The sequence below is a fragment of the Mobula hypostoma genome, chromosome 12 (assembly GCF_963921235.1).
Source record: "Mobula hypostoma chromosome 12, sMobHyp1.1, whole genome shotgun sequence".
NCBI lineage: Eukaryota > Metazoa > Chordata > Chondrichthyes > Myliobatiformes > Myliobatidae > Mobula > Mobula hypostoma.
This window is the reverse complement of record NC_086108.1, coordinates 75,741,588-75,761,651: the sequence shown is the minus strand read 5'-3', so window position 1 is coordinate 75,761,651 and position 20,064 is coordinate 75,741,588. Positions and strand designations below refer to the sequence as shown.

Below are 20,064 nucleotides of genomic sequence, written 5' to 3'. Positions count from 1 at the left end.
AATCAATTCCTTTGTCTTACTGATGTTGAGTGCAAGGTCTCCTTGTTGCCATCTGAAATTCTGCCAACGATAGTTGTGACATCTGCAAATTTATATTGTAGATGGGGTTTGGGCTGTGCCTTGCCATGGAGTCATGGGTGTAGAGAGTGTGGAGTAGTGGTGTAAGTACGCATCCCCGAGGAGCATCAGTGTTGTCAATGACTGTGACCTCCTGATGAGGAAGTCAATGATCAGTTACTGAGGGAGGTACAGAGACCTGGGGAATATTTAAAGCAGAAGATAATTGGTTCTTAATTACTAAGGGTATCAAAAGTTATGAGGAGAATGGGTTTGAGAGGGATACTAAATCAGCCATTATGGAATGGTGGAGCAGACTTGAGGGTGAAATGGCCTAATTTTGCTCCTTTGTCTTATGGTCTTGTCCATACCAGTTTAGGAGCTTGATGGTTGTAGGGTAATAATCTGGTGGTGTGGTACCTCCTGCCTAATGGTGGTAGTGAGAAGTGGGCATGGCCTTGATTGTGGGGGTCATTGATGTTGCTTTCTTTTGGCAGCAGTCCATGTAAATGTGCTCAGTGGTGGGAAGGGCTTTGGCTGTGGTGGATGGGCTTTATCTGCCACTTTCTGTAGACTTTTCAGTTCCTGTGCATTGGAATTTCCAGATCAGGCCATGATGCAACCAGTTAGGATACTCTCTACTATGCATCTATAGAAGTTTGTCAAAGTTACTGATGACATGTGAAATACATGCAAATTTTTAAAGAAAGTAGAGGCACTGTTTTGCTGCCTTTGTGATAATACTTGCATGGTGGTCTCAGGACAGATCCTCTGATTTGATAGATCATAGAATAGTACAGCACAGTACAGGCCCTTTGGCCCACAATGTTGTGCCGACCCTCAAACCCTGCCTCCCATATAAGCCCCCACCTTAAATTCCTCCATATACCTGTCTAGTAGTCTCTTAAACTTCACGAGTGTATCTGCACTAAACTTCACTAGTGTTTGATGACGCCAAGGATCTCTCTACCATCCCTCTCAACATCTGAACTCCGAATGAGCACTGGCTCATGAACCTCTATCTTCTTCCTGTAGCTGAAAATTAGCTTTCTAGTTCTGCTGACATTGAGTCAGAGGTTGTTGTGGCACCGTTCAACTAGATATTCAATCTCCATCATATATGTTGATTTGTCACCACCTATGATTTGGCTGGCAACAGTGGTGACATCAGCAAACTTAAATAAGGCATTGGAGCTATACTTGGCCATACAATCATGGGTATCAAGTGAATAAAGCAGGTGGTTAAGTACATAGACTTGTGATGGTGAGCAAGCAGTATACCAAGTCATTAAGGTGACACATGGCATTTTGGCCATCGTTCAGTGTTAGAGATGGTACAAACAAGTTTCATCAGGCTGACTCCTGGGATGAAACGGTTACCTTGCAAAGAGAGACAAAGTGGTTCTTTGAGGTTGAGAAGAATGAGGGGTGACTCTACTCAAACGTATCTGAAGTAGCTTTGACAGGGTATTCGTTGAAATGTTTTCAGTAGTGGGATGGTCTTGAACATGAGTTCACAATACAAGGGGCTGGTCATTTAAGAATAAAGTATATATTAAGAATTTCTCACATAGTGGTGAATCTCTGGAATGCTCAGCCTCAGCAGCTGGTAGAAACTGGATCATTGTAAATATTTAAAGTAGAGGTGGATAAATATTTGATGGACCAGGGAACAGGGGTATGAAGAAGTGTCACAGAAGAGGAGTTAACATCTACATAGATCACCTGTGATCATAGTAAATGGCAGGACAGGCTCAAAGGGCCTCTGGGCCCTCTCTGTTTTCCTGTGTTATGCAGCAAATGTTAGTTCTATAACGAACATAGGACAGAAAATATCTATTTTGCAAGTAAACCAGTTATCTATCGACTGCCAATTCAGTTATCATGCATCATTTGTTCCTTGAAGTCAATTGGATGGCTTTAAAAGATTCCAGCACTGTGGAGGATGAGATGCTGTATTAAAAAAGCCTTATTTTGATTTGAAGCAGTTTAGCAAGCCATCAGACTGTTGAACCATATAACTAAGTTCTGTAAATTATAGATCTGAGGATGTGATGTTCAGCATTGACCTGACCACACAGGTTCAAGTTTAGTGTTACTCGACTATACGCATGTATACAACTAAGCAAAATAACATTCCTAGGGGACCAAGGTGTAAAATACTGTTCATCTATCACGTACAGCATATAAAATAATTTATCACAATGTTAACAAATGAAGGACAAATTGACAGTGCATATACAACATGTGAGTAAATATACAACAGTATGATGTTGGTGCTGTAATAAATAATGTGTACTGGGTAGTAGTAAGGTGTTCAGAAGTCCCGGCCTTGGGGTTGTCACACCTTACACCTTGGATGCTTTGTCCTTTCTCAGCTGCTGTAATGCTAAGTAGACATTCCAGTGCTGAAAATGTTTTGGGCAAGAAATGCCATAATGCTGCTGGAGTGGAGGTATTGTGGCATGAGTAAAAATTGTGTAATAAACGTTTGGGCTTTTCATCTTGACAAAAAGGCTTTAGAAAATTGATTTATTATGCAACTATAGAAAACTTTGAACTAAAGGTTAATTTATGCCAAAGAAACAAGCTTTTTCACCAGTGTCTGTATAGCAATGAGGTAAAAAAAAAGGAGCGTCCCCACCAAAGAAAGGCACAGAATGCTGGAGGAACTTAGCTGGCCAGGTAGCATCTATGGAAACGAATGAATAATCAATATTTTCGGCCAAGACATTTCATCAGGACTGGAAAAGAAGGGGGAGTTGCTAGAATAGGAGAGAGGAAGAATAACAAGCTAGAAGATGATAGGTGAAGCCTGTTTGGGGTGGGGGGGGCGGGTGAGGAAAAATAAGAAGTTGGGAAATGGTTGGTCAGAAAATTAAAGGCTGGAGAAGAAGGGATATGACGGGAGGAGAGTGGAGCATACGAGAAAGGGAAGGAGGAGAGGCATCAGAAGCTGTTGGGAGGCAGGTGAGGAGAAGTGGCAAGAAAGCAGAGTAGGGAATTGGGGAAGGGGGAAAATGACAGGAAGTCAGATAAATTGATGTTCGTGCCATCAGGTTGGAAGCTACCTAGATGGAATACAAGGTGTTACTCCACCAACCTGAGATTTGCCTCTTTATGGCAGAAGAGGAGACCTTGGACTGATATGTCGGAATGGAAATGGGGATAGGAACTAAAATGGTTGGCCACCAGGTGATTCCATTTTTTGTGGATGGAGTGGAGGTGCTCGACAAAGTGGTTCCACAGTCTGTGTTGAGGAGGCTGCATCGAGAGCACCAGAAACAGTAGGTGAGTCCCAGCGGATTTGCAGGTGAAGTGTTGCCTCACCTGGAAGGAGTGTTTAGGGCCTTGAATGGAGATGATAGAGGAGGTGAATGGGCAGGTGTAGCACTTCTGCAGTTTCCACGGATAGTGCTAGGAGGGAACTTAGTTGGGAGAGATGAATGGGCAGTCGAACCACAGTGGGAACAATCCCTGCAGAGGATGGGGGCATGGGAAGGGGAGGTAAAGGTGTTCTTGGTGGCAGGATTTTGTTGGGGTGGCAGAATTTGGGGAAAATGATATATTGGATGCTGAGGCTCACACAGTGGTAGGTGAGGACAAGAAAAACTCTATCCCTGTTAAAGCGGCAGGAAAATAAGGTGAACACGGATATCCAGGAAATGGAGGTGATGCAGATGAAGGCAGCATCAATGGTGGAGAATGGGAAACCCCGTTCTTTGAAGGAGGAGAACATCTCTGATGTCCTGGAAAGGAAAGCGTCATGCTGGGACCAGACATGGAGGCAAAGGAACTGGAAAAAGGCACAGCAGATAGGATAGGAATCAAAATCAGCATCAGGTTTACTATCACTGGCATGTGTTGTGAAATATGTTAACTTAGCAGCAGCAGTTCAATGCAATACATAATATAGAAGGAAAAAAACAAGATAGAATAATAAATAAGTAAATCAATTACAATATATGTAAATTGAATAGATTAAAAATCTTGCAAAAACAAATGTATATTTTTTTTAAAAAGTGAGGTAGTGTTCAAGGGTTCAATGTCCATTAAGGAATTGGATGGCAGAGGGGAAGAAGCTGTTCCTGAATCACTGAGTATGTGCCTTCAGGCTTCTGTACCTCCTACCTGATGGTAACAGTGAGAAAAAGGCATGCCCTGGGTGCTGGAGGTCCTTAATAATGAATGCTGCCTTCTGGGACACTGCTCCCTGAAGATGTCCTAGGTACTTTGTAGGCTAGTACCCAAGATGGAGCCGACTAAATTTACAACCCTCTGCAGTTTCTTTCGCTCCTGTGCAGTAGACCCCCCCCCATACCAGACAGTGATGCAGCCTATCAGAATGCTCTCCACAGTACATCTGTAGATGTTTTTGAGTTTATTTGTTGACACACCAAATTTCTTCATACTCCTATTGAAGTATAGTCTCTGTCTTGCCTACTTTATAACTGCATTGATCTGTTGGGACCAGATTAGGTCCTCAGATTAAAACCATCCACTGTTGGATCGACCAATCGATCTCCATGCTGCAGGAATGCTTCGATGACGTTGACTGGAATGTCTTCCGTGATGAGGATGTCTCCGAGTTCCCGAATGGGGTCACTTGCTTCATCTGGAAGTGCATCGATGATGTTGTCCCCCAGAAGTCAGTCAGTGTCTTCCTGAACGATAAACCCTCGATCAATAGCTCCGTGTGAGCAGCACTTAACGCGTGACACAGAGCTTACGCTGCTGGCAATCAGTAGGAGTTTAAGAAAAGCAGCTACGATTTGCGCAAAGCTATCAAGGCTGCAAAACAACAATACAGGGACAAGATGGAGTCAAGATTCATAATGAATAGCACATGTGAATTGTGGTGAGGGTTGCATTCCATCACAGACTTCCAAGCCAAAAGTAGTGGTGCCGCCAACATCACGGCCTCTCTCCCAGGTGAGCTCAAATGCTTTTATGCTTGGTTCGATGTCGCTAACTCTGAGCCTCTGAGGAGAGCCGCCGCTATAACCTGCAACCTGGTCATCTCTGAGGCTGAGATATGTAGATGTTTCCAACAAGTGGATAGTCGCAAGGCTGTAGGACCAGACGACATCCTAGGGCGAGTACTCAGTATGTGCACAGCACAACTGGCAGGTGTGTTTACAGACATTTTTAATCTCTCCCTCTCCCAGTGTAGAGTATCCTCATACTTCAAATTATCCACCATTGTCCCTGTACAAAAAAAAAGACCAAAGTAACATGCCTGAAAGACTGGCGTCCTGTCGCACTCATCTCAATAATAAACAAATGTTTTGAGAGGCTGGTCAAGGATTACATCTGCAGCTTGTTACCACCCAAACTGGAACTCCCTACAGTTTGCCTACCAACAAATTGATAGACAGATGACGCAATAGGCACCGCTCTACATACCATCCTTACACATCTGGAGAAGAAGGATGGTTATGTGAGTTTGCTGTTCTTGGACTACAGTTCAGCATTTAACACCATAATTTCATCCAGGCTGGACCAGAAGCTCAGAGACCTCAGCCTTCACCCTGCCTTGTGCTGCTGGATCCTGGACTTCCTGTCAGATTGCTGGCAGGTGGTAAGAGTGGGCTCCCTCACCTCCACCCCTCTGACTCTCAACACAGGAGCCTCTCAGGACTGTGTACTAGGTCCCCTCCTTTACTCCCTGTATACCCATTACTGTCTCGCCACCCACAGCTCTAATCTGCTAATTAAATTTGCTGACACTGCATTGATTGGCCTTATCTCAAACAATAACGAGGTGGCCTACAGGGAAGAAGTCACCTCTGACACAGTGGTGTCAAGAAAACAACTTCTCCTTCAATGTCACAAAAACAAAGGAGCTGGTTGTGGATTACAGGAGGAATGGAGATGGGCTAACCCCTATTGACATCAATGGATCTGGGGCTGAGAGGGTAAACAGCTTTAAGTTCCTCAGCATCCACATCACCAAGGACCTCGTGGTCTGTACACGCCAGCTGTGTGGTGAAAAAGGCAGAACAGTGCCTCTTTCACCTCAGACGGTTGAGGAAGTTTGGTATAGGCCCCCAAATCCTAAGAACTTTCTACAGGGGCACAACTGGGAGCATCCTGACTGGCTGCATCACTGCCTGGTATGGGAACTGTACCTCCCTTAATCGCAGGATTCTGTAGAGAGTGGTGCAGACAGCCCAGTGCATCTGTAGTTGTGAACTTCCCATGATTCAGGACATTTACAAAGACAGGTGTGAGAAAAGGGCCCGAAGGATCATTCGGAACCTGAGTCACCCCAATCACAATCTATTCCAGCTGCTACCATCCAGGAAACGGGACTGCAGCATGAAAGCTAGCACCAATGATCTCTGGAGCTGCAGCTTCCCCCAGGCCATCAGACTGAGTAACTCACACTGATTTGAGTGTATTTCTTTGTGACATTGACTGTTCTATTTATTATAAATTATTATAAGTGACTATGATTGCACATTTAGACAGAGACGTAAAGTAAAGATTTTTACTCATGTATGTGAAAGATGTAAGAAATGAAGTCAATTCAATTCAATTCAGAGATCTTGACACCCAGGAACTTGAAACTGTTCACTCTCTCCACTTCTGAATCCTCTGTGAGGATTGGTATGTGTTCATTTGCCTTACCCTTCCTGAAGTCCACAATCGTCTTACTGTCACTGAGTGCCAGGTTGTTGATGCGACACCACTCCACGTTGGCATATCTCGCTCCTGTACGCCCTCTTGTCGCCATCTGAGATTCTACCAACAATGGATGTGTTGTCAGCAAATTTATAGATGGTATTTTAGCTATGCCTAGCCACACAGTCATGGGTATATAGAGAGTTGAGCAGTGGGCTAAGCACACACCCCTGAGGTGCATCAGTGTTGATAGTCAGCAAGGAGATGTTATCACCAATCCTCACAGATTGTGATCTTCCGGTAAGGAAGTTGAGGATCCAATTGCAGAGGGAGGTACAGAGGCCCAGATTCTGCAACTTCTCAATCAGGATTGTGGGAATGATGGTATTAAATGCTGAGCTATAGTTGATGAACAGCATCTTGACATGGGTGTTTGTGTTGTTTGGGTGGTCTATAGCCGTGTGAAGAGCCATTGAGATTTGCATCTGCTGTTGACCTATTGTGCGATAGGCAAATTGCAATGGGTCTAGGTCTTTGCTGAAGTAGGAGTTCAGTCCGGTCATGACCAACCTCTCAAAGCATTTCATTACTGTAGATGTGAGTGTTACCAGGGGATGGTCATTAAGGCAGCACACATTATTCACGTTACTCACATTATAGTCAAGATAGCTGTGGTAATTGGTTGGTTTAGAAAAGATACTGGTTTACTGTTTGTCTCCAAAGATGGACACAGATAGATTGAGAAAGGGGAGAGATGTTAACAATGGACCAAGTGAAGTTAAGGGCGGGGTGGAAGTTGGAGGGAATGTTAATGAAGTTGACGAGCTCAGTATGTGTGCATGAAGCAGCATTAATACAGTTGTCAATGTACTGCAGATGGAGTTATGGAGCATTACTAAGGAAGTTTTGGAATACGGACTATTCATAGCCAATGTAAAGGCAGGCATAGCTAAGGCCCATGCAGGTGCCCATGGCTACCCCTTCAGTTTAGAGAAAGCGGAGGGAGCTGAATGATAAGTTGTTGATGGTGAGGACCAGTTCTGCCAGACGGAGGAGGCTGGTGGTGGAAGGGAACTGGTTGGATCTGTTGTCAAGAAAGAAGCAGACAGTTTCAAGGCCTTTTTGATGGAGGACAGAAGTGTGTCGGGACTGGGCATCCATGGTGAAAATGCGGTAATCAGGACAGGGAATTAAAAGTTGTTGAGATTGAGAGCTTGTGAAGTGTTGCAGTTTTAGGTGGCAAGGGACTGAATGAAGGCAGATAAAATAGAGTCGAGGTATTGGGTCCCAACCTAATCTTACTCCTGAAGCTTGTAGCTCAAGTACATATCGAACTACTTGTATTTTAATTTTTTGTTTATGTATGTTAAAGTTGTATTTAGTTGGATGATATTTAAGTGAAAGATTAATGTAGGTCTGAAGTTAAGTTGTGGGCTTGGGAAAAGAGGATTTTAATTATTAAAAGGAAAATGTAGGACTTTGTAGTTATTTAGCTACTTGAACTATCTTGGAACCTTTATGAAGTCTTGATATAGGAAATGGGGGTAGTATAATGGGATATGATTTTTGCTGCTGGACTAAGTGATTCTCAGCTTAAGCTCATTAACCTAAATTACCCTTTAGTGTTGGCTAATGGCTTGAACAATCAAAGGGAAGTTGATGCCTATGCAAAGTTCAAAGTTTGAGCAAAAGACTAATTAAAAGACTTGGATTGTCATAAATAAAAGTTGATCTGTGATATTTTTAAGATGTGTATGTAATGATAATCTGTTTAAAAGTTGTCCCAGGGACAACTTAATACAGCTCATCCAAGTGAAGGATGCTGAAGTAGGCATCCCTGAAATTATTTGGAAAATGAAACAGTGCCAGTAGAGTGGTTAAGTGCTTTACATTTATTTTAAATTGTCGTATGAGGTTGCTTGATACTGACTTCCTGGCTTGTTTGCTTTCTTTTCAGTATATTAATGGAGGGAATCTTGAACAGTTGTTGGACAGCAATGAACATCTTTCCTGGCCTATTCGGGTCAAAATAGCACATGATCTTGCCTCTGGACTCGGTTATTTGCACTCCAAAGGTGTCTTTCATCGGGATCTGACTTCTAAGGTATAGTATGTTAAGAGGAATGAATTAATTCTCCTTCTCCCCCCCCCCCCCCACCCTTGGATCCTGTTTCAATCATGAGTTACTTATGCAAATAAATTTGTTTTAAGTTTATTTTAAAATGACTTATTAACTAATGGAGCAGAATTACTTGATAGGCAAATCCATACTTGTCTAAAGTTGAACATCGATTTGTTTAACACTGTAGTTTGACTTTAAGAAGCTTTTGTACACAAACCTGTATTGTCATCACAGTGATGCTGCCTACATCCTCCATTATTGTATAGCAATCTTAAGCATTATTGCAGGATCACATTGTCCCAAGACACAGCCTGCCCTGATTCTCACATTCTCGTATTCTTTTAGGGAAGGCAAAATACCAGCTTTTTTTCCCCATCTTTGGAGTACTTTAGAATAAATACTACTTACATTTTTGTGAAAATAGTATCAAATGGGTTAGATCTGTATTTTCTCCTTTTATTACTTGAATTCATGGGTTTGATTTAGACTTCATAATAAATGTCAACAAACATGTTATTTTCATGACATCCATGAATAAAGCAGTAAAGTGAACCACGAATAATGTTGTGATTGATATTTGGTAATAACCATCTTGCTGTTAGACTGTAACCAATTCACAGTCAAAAAGCAAGAATATAGCAGAAAGTCTGTGGCTGCTATTCCTCATTGTTGTTCACCTTTGATAACTAGATTGGCAGTATAGTGAACTGGGCAAAATATTGCCCAATTTAATCCAAATAAATACCTTGGTTGGAAAATTAAGTATTAATGTTGGAAAATCACAATGCAGCTGTATAAAACTTCAATTAGGCCACACTTGGAGTGCTGTGTGCAGCTTTGGTTGTCACATTCCAGGAAGGATTGAAGGTTTTGGCAAGGGAGCAGAAAAGGTTTGTCAGAATGATGTCTGGATTGGAGTGCATTTGCTATGAAGTTGGTCAGACTTGGATTGTTGTCTCTGGAGCACTGGAAGCTAAAGAGCCTCTCTGGTATATGCATTTGAGAATGCAAATGGTCTGTTTTCAAGGTGGAAATCTCAAATACCAGAGCACATAGGTTTAAGGACAGAAGGTGAATGTTTTAAGGAAATTGAAAGGCAAGTATTTTTCCACAGGGATAGGTGTCTGGAATAAATTGCCAGGAGAAGTGGTAGAAACAGATATAATAGTACTGCTGGAAAGGTATCTGGACAGACACATGTACAGGAGATTGAGGATGTGGACGATGTGCAGGCAGTAGGGTTTAGTTAGGTTAGCGTCATACCTGGTGCAGTTTCTTGGGCCAAGTGACTGTTATTATGCTAGTCTATATAAATACACCATAGTTTAATTGATAAGTACAGTACTGTGCAAAAGTCTTGGACTAATGTATATAGCTAGGGTGGTTAAGGCTTGACATTACTGTAGTAATTTAATGTATTGCTCTGTACTGCTGCTGCAAAAAAAAAACTAATTTCATGACACAAGTGATGATAAGCCTGATTCTGATGTGGCTGTCTACTGTGGACTGAGAGTAGGAAGGGGTCTGGAGGAGGGTAATTGTGGTTGGGTAAAGGGGAAGGGAAAGGAAGAGGGGAGGGAGAGGGAAGCACCAGAAAGACATTCTTTAATGATTAATAAACCAATTGTTTGGAATCAAATGACCTTGCTTGGTGTCTGTACCTGTGCCACCCCCATCCCTGGTACTCCTTCTCTGTCACTTGTCCCATACCCCTCCCACAGTGCTCCCCCCACGCCATTCCAAGAAAATATCATATGCCTCAGACTCTTGCACAGTACTGGAGATGAAATACAACTTATCAAAATTTAATACTGATATTTGCCAAATGTTTGTTACTCCAAATTTGGGAGGAAGGACTTATTTTAAATATTTAAAATATAAGTTTAAAGTTTCTGGAAGTATATCCACTCTGACCCCTTTCTCTCTCCTCTTGATCTACACAGCCCTACACTCATCACTGCCCCCATAGTCCTGTTTCTTTCTGCTCCTGCACACCACCACACTCTTCCCACTGGATCCCTACCCCCACTACTCCCATCTGCTTGCCACTCCTTTGATTAATGTTCTTCACCTTCCTATCCTATCAGATCCCATCATCTTCAGCTTTGTTGCTTCTGCCTGTCATTTTCCAGATTGAATTTTCCACTCTCCCTTTCTCTATCTGCATATTGCCCTGTCTTACCTGAATCTACTTATCACTAGTTTTTGCTCTACTCTTTCCCTCAGCCTCTTTACATTGGTCTATCTTCCCCTATGTCTTTAAATACAGAAGAAGGGTCCCTATCTGAAACATGGACTGTTAATGCTCTCCGTTAATGCTGCCTGACACAGAGGTCCTCCAGCATTTGTGTTGCTCCAGATTCCTGCACCTGCAGTCTCCTTTGTCTCCAAATTCCATACCAAGCTAGAGAATGTATTCCTTCCTGACTTCTTGCTCATTCCAGGTTGTCTTGCCTCCTTGGTGTGCTTAAAAATAAATCAATCAATAAATCTTGGAGTCTGGATCACCTGGAGTCACTTATTGACTGAATGCAAGAAGATTCCCCATTCCCGATGGTGTGGTGAGAGATAATAGATGTTGTCTATGTGGTGGCTCGATTGAGTAGACCCTGTTTGATTGAGAGCACCTGAAGGAATTGGCATCTCCTTTGTATAGGGATTGTGCATGGAGTTGAATTCAAGTAAGTTATGTCCATCTAGCAAGCTATCAAAAGTGTGTTACCAAATTCTGGTTTATTATTGCAAATGTTGTGCAATTTGTTTTGTGGCAGCAGTACAGTGCAAGATCGTAAAATTACCATAGGTTACAATAATAAATAATTAGTGCAAAAGGGGAATAGTGAGGTAGTGTTCCTGCACTGTTCAGAAATCTGAGGCTTTTCATACCTGTTGAATGCAAATTTTCAAGCTCCTGTACTTCCTCCAGAGGGCAGGTTCTGCATGGTGAGAGTTGCTGCCATTTCAACGTGTTCTTGATGGTGGAGAGGCTTGTGATTGTGATAGAGCTGGCTGAGTTTACAAATCTCTGCAGCTTCTTTTGATCCTGTGCATTGGATCCCTCAATCCAAGCAGTGATGCCACAAGACAGAATATTCTCCATGGTATATCTGTAGAGATCTAGAGTCTTTGGTGACATACCAAATCTCCTGAAACTCCCAATGAACTGTAGTCACTGCTGTGCCTTCTTCGTGATTGCATCAATGTGTTGGGATCAGGATAGATCCTCTTGAGATGTTGATATCCAGGAGCTTGAAGCTGCTCATCCTTTCTACTGCTGATCCCTCAATGAGGATTGGGGTGTTTTCTCCCAACTTTTTCCTGAAGTCCATAATTATTTCCTTAGTCTTGCTGATATTGAATGCAATGCTGTTGCGGCACCACTCAACCAGCTGATGCATATTGCTCCTGTATGCTGCCTCATCTCTATCTGAGATTCTGCCAACAACAATGATATCATTGGTAAATTTATACTTGGCTTTTGAGCTGTGCTGACCCACACGGTCGTGAGTGTAGGGTATGTTTTGTTTACTAGGGAATTATTAATGCCTCCACTGCTGTCATAACATTAACAGGCCTGTACCTTTCTCTCTATTGCATAGCTGTGTTAGACGACTTAATCTTCTGTCTGTATATTTTGATGCATTATCAAATAGTGTACTCTAAAAGGCATGACCTACCTACATGAACCTCTTTTTAAAACATGAATTGCCAAAACATTTTCCACTTGTCTAAGAATGGCTTTGAATTATTTTAATATTGTTAGTGATCATTACTGGATTCTCTCTGAGCATCTGCTGTTATTTGTGCTAGTGGTGGTTTTCTAATGGTTAGATGCATGGTAGCTTAGCGGGCCAGCTAGTGGTGTAGTGGCAGCAGCACTGGACTTCAAGGCAGATGGTCCTGAGTTCAAACCCAGCCAATCTGGCTGGGCATCAGCAGTACCTGCTCAGAAGAAAAGTCTGGTAATCTCTTCCATGTCTTGCCATGAAGACCCTATGGTCCATGAGGTCACGAAGAGTTGAACTCGACTAAACGACTGAACAGCAACAAAGCTTAGCGAGCAGCCCAATGCTTTACAGTGCAAGCTGTAAGATCACTGTTTGATCTTTGCTGCTGCTTGGAAGTAGTTTGTATGTTCTCCCCTGGTGCTCCAGTTTTCCTCCCATGTTAGGGTGGTGAGCTGTAGGTATGCTATGTAGTGCCACAATTCTGGCAACATTTACAGTCTGCTCAGCACAATCCTCTCTGATTTAATTTGATGCAGGTGACATATTTGTATGTTTTGAAGTACATGTGACAAGTAAAGCTAATCTTATAAACTCTAGTTTGTTTGCTCTGTAAATCCTTACTGGAGCCTAAATATTTACGATTTGGTATTACTTGAGTTGCATGCTTTTGCAAGTGGGTTGCACAGTTGATATATATTCTGAACCTTTTTGTCAGAATGTGTTAAATCTTTGCTGGAAATTTATTTTTCAGTGGTTCACTTCTTTACCTCAGAACACTTCATTTATCAAAGCATGTGTTTGTTTCCTTTTGGAAAACAGCTTTAAAAATTTGCAGTTGAGTACATGTGGTATTATAGAATTTTTTTCCCCTCACAGAGTTAAGTGTGCTTGTTTTACTGGGGCATTGAATATTATTTAGAATAGAATTCGGCACATTTCTCTTGGAAAGAAGCTTGGTCATCTTGAAAAGTTTTCTTAGATTATTGGCTTCTCTTACACTGTAAACTCATTTCCAAGTTATGTTTCTTATTTTAGAATCTTAGTACTGTATTTGGTTAAAGAATTAACATGCACCTGGAACTTGACCTGATGTACTCTGGGGGAAAAATATGATGTTGCTTAATAAGTATTGCAAAGTTCTCCAGATGAACCAGCCTGATGACTTGAGTTTCTATTTGCATATGCGTGTGAAATTTCTCATTGGGTGGTTGGTCTAGGGGCCTATTCCCATGCTGAATGACTGATCATGTTATGGTCAGAATGACTCAATTTGTAGTAAGTCATTTGTGGATAAATCACTTGCCATATCAAACTTGAAAAAAAATGAGTGCCATTAATAACTTCCTTTCGAAGTACTGACAACATCACCTGACAATAGAGCTTGTGAAGTGTAATGGAGAAAGCGTCAGTGGGTTGACCCAAGTTATGATCGGTATTTGTTTTTTTTCTTGGTTTTAATTTAAGAAGGAGCACTCCTGTATCTCCTCTTGGGAGAAAAATTGTTTTATTTCTTCTTTTAAAATAGAAACTGAACGAACTGCTGCAGAGACAATACTCAAAACTGAATTGTTTATATGGCCACCATATAGAATTTATATTTTATTTTCAAAATGTCAAGACCCTGTACAGGCTATCAAGTAAAATGATTTCTGTATTGTACATTAGACAGTTATAAAAAGTAAACAGTCAAAGTATGTGTGGAAGCCGAGCATAAAATGTAAGATGCAGATAAGTTAAAGAAAATTAAGCTTTGTTGAATTTGTCTGGAGCATTTTGCGCCTAATGTTGCACATAACAGAATTTTAGTAAAATACATTCAGAATTCAACTGAACAGGCTCAGTTTTTTTTTGAGACTATGTGACTGATGAGATCACTTTCTATGTTGGACCCATTTCCTGGCAGCTTACAATGTAGGCTTGCTTCGTTTTTTTTCTGCAGAATGAATGACCCAATCAACTGCCTCCTTTAAAAGAAGCAGAGTTATGGCTTGCCTAGCATGTGGCAGGTTTTAGCTTGGTGACCTAATTTTAAAATGTTAACTGTTTCTCTATCCACAACTGCTTCCTGACCTGAGAATTTCCAGCATCTTGTGTTGCATTTCAGTTTTCTTGGATCGTTTGCGTTCACGAGGGAATTGGGTAAGCCAAGAGAGAAGTAATTTGCAGTACTATAAGGAAGGAATGGGAGACAGGGATTGCTGTACATGGTCAGTTTAGACTTGGTGAGCTGAGTATTCATCATTAATTCTACAACGTATCCTGTTAGCTTAACTTGGTTAAAGATCAAAGATTATGCACCAATATATTTCACCGTAATGGGATAATGAACGTAATGACCGCAACTTCCATTTAAAGTTGTGATCTGATCTTTTACAGAATTGTTTAATTAAAATGGAAGAAGGTAGATACACTGGAGTGCTGGGTGACTTTGGTCTGGCTGAGAAAATCCCTGACAAGTAAGTTAATCTTTTAAAATTACTATTAAATTTGTAACTGTGGCAAAAAATATTTTGTAGACTTATTCTGTTTTAATTGTTAAGACAGTTAATCAAACATCTTGAAGTACAAGGTGAAGTGAATGCACAATTCTAATGAATCAATGTTTATAATTGCTTCTATTATTTTGTTAAGCAGTTTTATTGATACAGTAATTAGATGCATTAGTGAGTCAAAAATTACAGGTACTGTACTAGAAATCTGAAATACAGAGAAAAGGTGCAAGCACGTGGCAGCATTGGTGGTTGATAGGATTGATGAATGTTCTAGATTTTTGATTAAATTTTGGTGACAGTGGCTGAGAGAGTGAAGTTTGTTAATTTCAGCAGATATATTTCGAAGAGAAGGAAATTTGAGAGATATATTAGAAATGATAGGGGTGAAATGGAGGCAGAGGCAGTGTGGGAGAGGACTCCTTTTACTGCATTACATACTACCACAGTCATTAAAGACGTGAAATAAAACAATGCTGGAAATATTCAACAGGCTAGTATTTGTAGTGAGAGTAAAGATCATAACTTTTCATCTGAATTGCTTTCAGTATGCACAATGTCTCTATCCTGGCAGTTGGTGATTGCTTTACAGAACAAAGCTAATCAATCTGCAAGGATGACCTGCTTAGTTTTCTTTTATAGAATTTTTTCATCCAGTCCCACTTTAGCTTTGATGCAAACTGGCAAGACCTGATTTTCTGAACACATTTTATCTGGCTGGAAGACAAAATGCTGTTCTAGTTTCTGTTGGAATTGCGCGAGAGTTCAAAGATGTGTCAAGGTTAGAATAGAGAATTAGGTTGACTTTGAACTGTAAATTCAGGTTGCTCTTTTAGGATGAAGTGTTCTGCAAAATGGTCACCCAGTCTGTTTCATAAACAATAGAAAATCTACAGATGCTGGAAATCAAAGTAATATACAGAAAATGTTGGAGGAACCCAGCAGGCCAGGCAGCATCTATGGAAAATAGTAAACAGTCGATGTTTCAGTCCAAGACCCTTCATCAGGACTTGTGATGGGAACTCACCTAGGCATCTTTGAAGTCCCAAGAACTGAGCGAAAGGTGTCTTAATAAATAGGGGTTCAATCCACAAGCACGGAAAGATAAATTCTTTGGTCTTTTGTTCTCATGCCATTAGTGCCTGGGTCCAAGAAAGAATCCAGAGACAAGCATGTGACAAACCTATAGTGAAGAATACAAGCAACATAAACAATATGCTGGAGGAACTCAGCAGGCCAGGTAGCGTCTATGGAAAAGAGTACAGTCGACGTTTCAGACTCACTAGATTTTGCAGTGGTTCCGGAGGACTGGAAGATTGCAAATGTCACTCCACTCTTCAAATAGCGAGGCAGAAGAAAGGAAATTATAGGCATGTTAGTTTGACCTCAGTGGTTGGGAAGATGTGGAGTTGATTGTTAAGGATATGGTTTCAGGGGTACTTGAAGGCACATGATAAAATAAGCTGTAGTCAGCATGGTTTCCTCAAGGGAAAATCTTGGATGACAAATCTGTTGGAATTCTGTGAAGAAATAATAAGTAAGATGAAGGAGAATTGGGTGATGATGTGTACTTAGATTTTCAGAAGGCCTTTGACAAGGGCCACACATGAGGCTGCTTAACAAGTTATGATTCCAGTGTATTGGAGGAAAGATACTAGCATGGATAAAGCATTGGCTGATTGGCAGGAGGCAAAGATTGGGAATTAAGGGAGCCTTTTCCGGTTGGCTGCCAGTGATTAGTGGTGTTCCACAAGAGTCTATGTTGGGACCATTTCTTTTTAGTTATATGTCAATAATTTGGATGGTGGAATTGATGGCTTTGTCGCAAAGTTTGTAGACAATATGAAGATGGGTGGAGGGGTATTGTACTGCTTCGCCATGAGAGCTTTGAAAAGGGACTATCCAGTTGGTCCTAAATCAAGCTGCTACAGGCTGCACACAGTGATAAGTCTTCTTCCTGTATTCTATATACTAATCATCTTTTCTGTGAAAACTGTACTTTAATAGCATATTATTCAATTGTTGATAGTTTCACCTTCCATATTAGCTGCCTCTAGGAAATCTAATATTTAAAACTTGCAATTCTGTTCAGTAATTTTATCTTCAACTTTTTAAGCATGGTGATATTTTTGGTTTCCCTTTTAAAGAAAATAAATACTTGTGCTGACTTGCTAACCCTCTGAAATCACTTCATCTCTAGGATAGTTTATACTATAGTTCCACGATCCAGCAAGTATAAGGTGGTGACACATGAAGCAGTAATGCAAGCAATTTATGCATATTTTTGTTGTCAATCAGGTTCAGAGTTACTGGAGAGATGCCTAGTATCTTTTGACTATTACCATGTGATGTTGTTTGAACACCAACAGTTTTGCCTCAGAACCACTGTGCAATACATAAAAAATGCTTAAAATTATGAAAACAAAATATATAAAAATTAGCTGCAAAAAGAGAGCCAAATAGTTAGGAAGGCTTCATGGACTATTCAGAAATCTGATAGTAAAGGCGAAGAGTGACAGAAGTAGTTGAAGAGAAGAAGCTTTTCCTAAAACATGGAGTGTGTGTCTTTAGGTTCCATACCACCTCATTGATGGTAGTAATGAGAAGAGAGCATGTGCTGGATGGTGAGGGTGCTTCATGATGGATGCTCCTTTCTTGAGGCATTGCCTTTTGAAGATGTCCTTGATGCTGGGGAGGCTAGTGTCCATGATGGAATTGGCTGAGTTTACAACCCTCTTCAGTCTTTTTTTGATCCAGTGCAGTACCAGGTGGTGAGGAAAATGGAATGCTTTCTATGATATATCTTCAGAAATTTGCTTGAGTCTTTGGTGACATACCAAGTCTCCTCCAAAGCGGGAGGATTCTGAATTGAGTGAGATCAGTAGAATTGTATAGTCACTGGTTATATTAAGTCAATTTCTTGTAGAAATTGTGATGTAGAGTAACCCGTGGAAGTTGGGCTTGGTTTATTTGGAAAAAAGGCGATCCCAAATTGGTGTTAAGATGACTAGTGGGTATTATGAATGCAATTGATAGGTAATCATGATTATGATGCAACTTTGCCAAATGGTGATCTGCAACAGATTAGGTAATGCGTATAAGCATGCAATCTTGATAATTTTGGTTGATATGGTTACATTGTAAAAAATATATTTTGTCCAAATGTCATGCATTTAAATTCAACTTCTGGTCCACTAGCTTCTCGATGCTATACTAACTGAACAAGAGCAGTTTTCCCCCTATTTACACAAGTACTAATCCATGTGGTTTTCATCCCAAAAGTGAGACTACGGAAAGGCTATCGGTGGTTGGATCACCATTTTGGATGGCTCCAGAAGTGCTACGCAGTGAGCCCTATAATGAAAAGGTTTGTGTTCTCCTCTTTATCAGAGACTTGGGGAAAATTAATTTACATGCCTAATTTTCTGTTTGTCATTTCTACTTTTCCAGTTTCAATGTATTTTTTTAAAATGCACTTTGTTGTACTCTGATGTTGCCTTGGTATTTTTAGTGAATCTGGCAGTGATCACTGAGCAAAAAAATGTATTTTATTTACACATTTTCAGGATTGTGCTTATTTTGGGGTTGGGCTGAATTGGCCTGCTAGATCTGTCATACAAGGACAGATATTGATCAAGTATATTGATGCAAAATTGTCCTTTGTTCAGAAGAATGAGAAGTAATCTCATTGATAGGTGCTAGATTGTTATGGGACTTGATGGATTAAGATAAAATAAAACTTTATTTGTCCTGAAGGAAATAATTAGATTAGATTATGAGGACACTCAGTCCTCGTTTATTGTCATTTAGAAATGCACGCATTAAGGAATGATACAATGTTCCTCCAGAGTGATATCACAAAAAAAGGACAAACCAAAGACTAACACTGACAAGACCACATAATTATAACATATAGTTACAGCAGTGCAAAGCAATTCCATAATTTGATAAAGAGCAGACCATGGGCACGGTAAAAAAAAGTCTCAAAGTTCCGATCGACTCCTGATAGTCCCCAATAGCAGGCGGCAAAAGGGAGAAACTCTCCCTGCCATAAACCTCCAGGCACCGACAACTGCCAATGCATTGGAAGCACCCAACCACAGCCAACTCTGAGTCCGTCCGAAAGCTTCGAGCCTCCAACCAGCCCTCTGACACCGAGCACCATCTCTGCCGAGCGCTTTGACCCCGCCCCGGCCGCCGAGCACTTTGACCCCTCCCCGGCCTCCGAGCAACAAGCAAAGCCGAGGACTCGGGAGCCTTCGCCTCCGGAGATTCTGGATCACACAGTAGCAGCGGCAACGAAGAAGGCATTTCAGAAGTTTCTCCAGATGTTCCTCTGTGCTCTCACATCTGTCTCCATCAAATCAGGATTGTGCACGGCACCCTACTTGACAGATGACAGATATCATTCACCAGAGTGGCTGCTGCGCGCTGCGTCGCACTGCCATCTTCTCCTCACAATACCAAATAATTGAATAGACACAAGAGTTAATATTTTTCCTGAGTGGGTCAGAACTATAGTTTCTATTATTATAGCTGTAGTTTATTATTGTCTCAAATTAAGTGCATTCTGGACAACTGAGATGTTGTTTGTTTACCCCGAGAGGGTAGTGAATCTTGGTATTTTGAACTGAAGAGGAAGATGGGGGTTCAAGACATTGAACATTCAAGATGTAGGTGGATTGATTTTGAAATATTACAGGATATGGGACCAGTTCAGGAAATGGTGCAGAGACAAAAGATGAAACATGATTTTGCTGCATGATTGAGCAGTGACGATTGACAAAAAATCCTACTTTTATTTCAACACCTTGTGTTTCAGTGTTCTTGTATCTGATGTTTTTATCTTTCTGGCTAGTTACCAGTGTGTTTTAAGATTATTGCTTTTTATATATCCAATTAAAAACAAGTGGCGTAGAATTTATTTGGCAACATTTTTAATGACTGAACTGTTGAGAAATTTTAAAACTGTGATTTTGTTGAAACAGACACATGAGCTTCAGAAACTGTTATGTTGAAAACCAAGCTCTGGGAAAAATAG

General features: G+C 40.9%; 1 protein-coding gene across 4 annotated transcripts in view; it reads left to right on the top strand.

The window, feature by feature from the left end:
• Positions 1-20,064, top strand: part of tesk2 (testis associated actin remodelling kinase 2) — a 91,447-nt gene that overhangs the window by 45,072 nt on the left and 26,311 nt on the right. For all 4 annotated transcript variants that reach the window (XM_063064422.1, XM_063064420.1, XM_063064423.1 and 1 more), the window contains exons 5-7: positions 8,642-8,788; positions 14,911-14,990; positions 18,306-18,390. In XM_063064422.1, the coding sequence (XP_062920492.1) occupies positions 8,642-8,788; positions 14,911-14,990; positions 18,306-18,390 (312 nt within the window). The remainder of the gene's footprint in view (positions 1-8,641; positions 8,789-14,910; positions 14,991-18,305; positions 18,391-20,064) is intronic.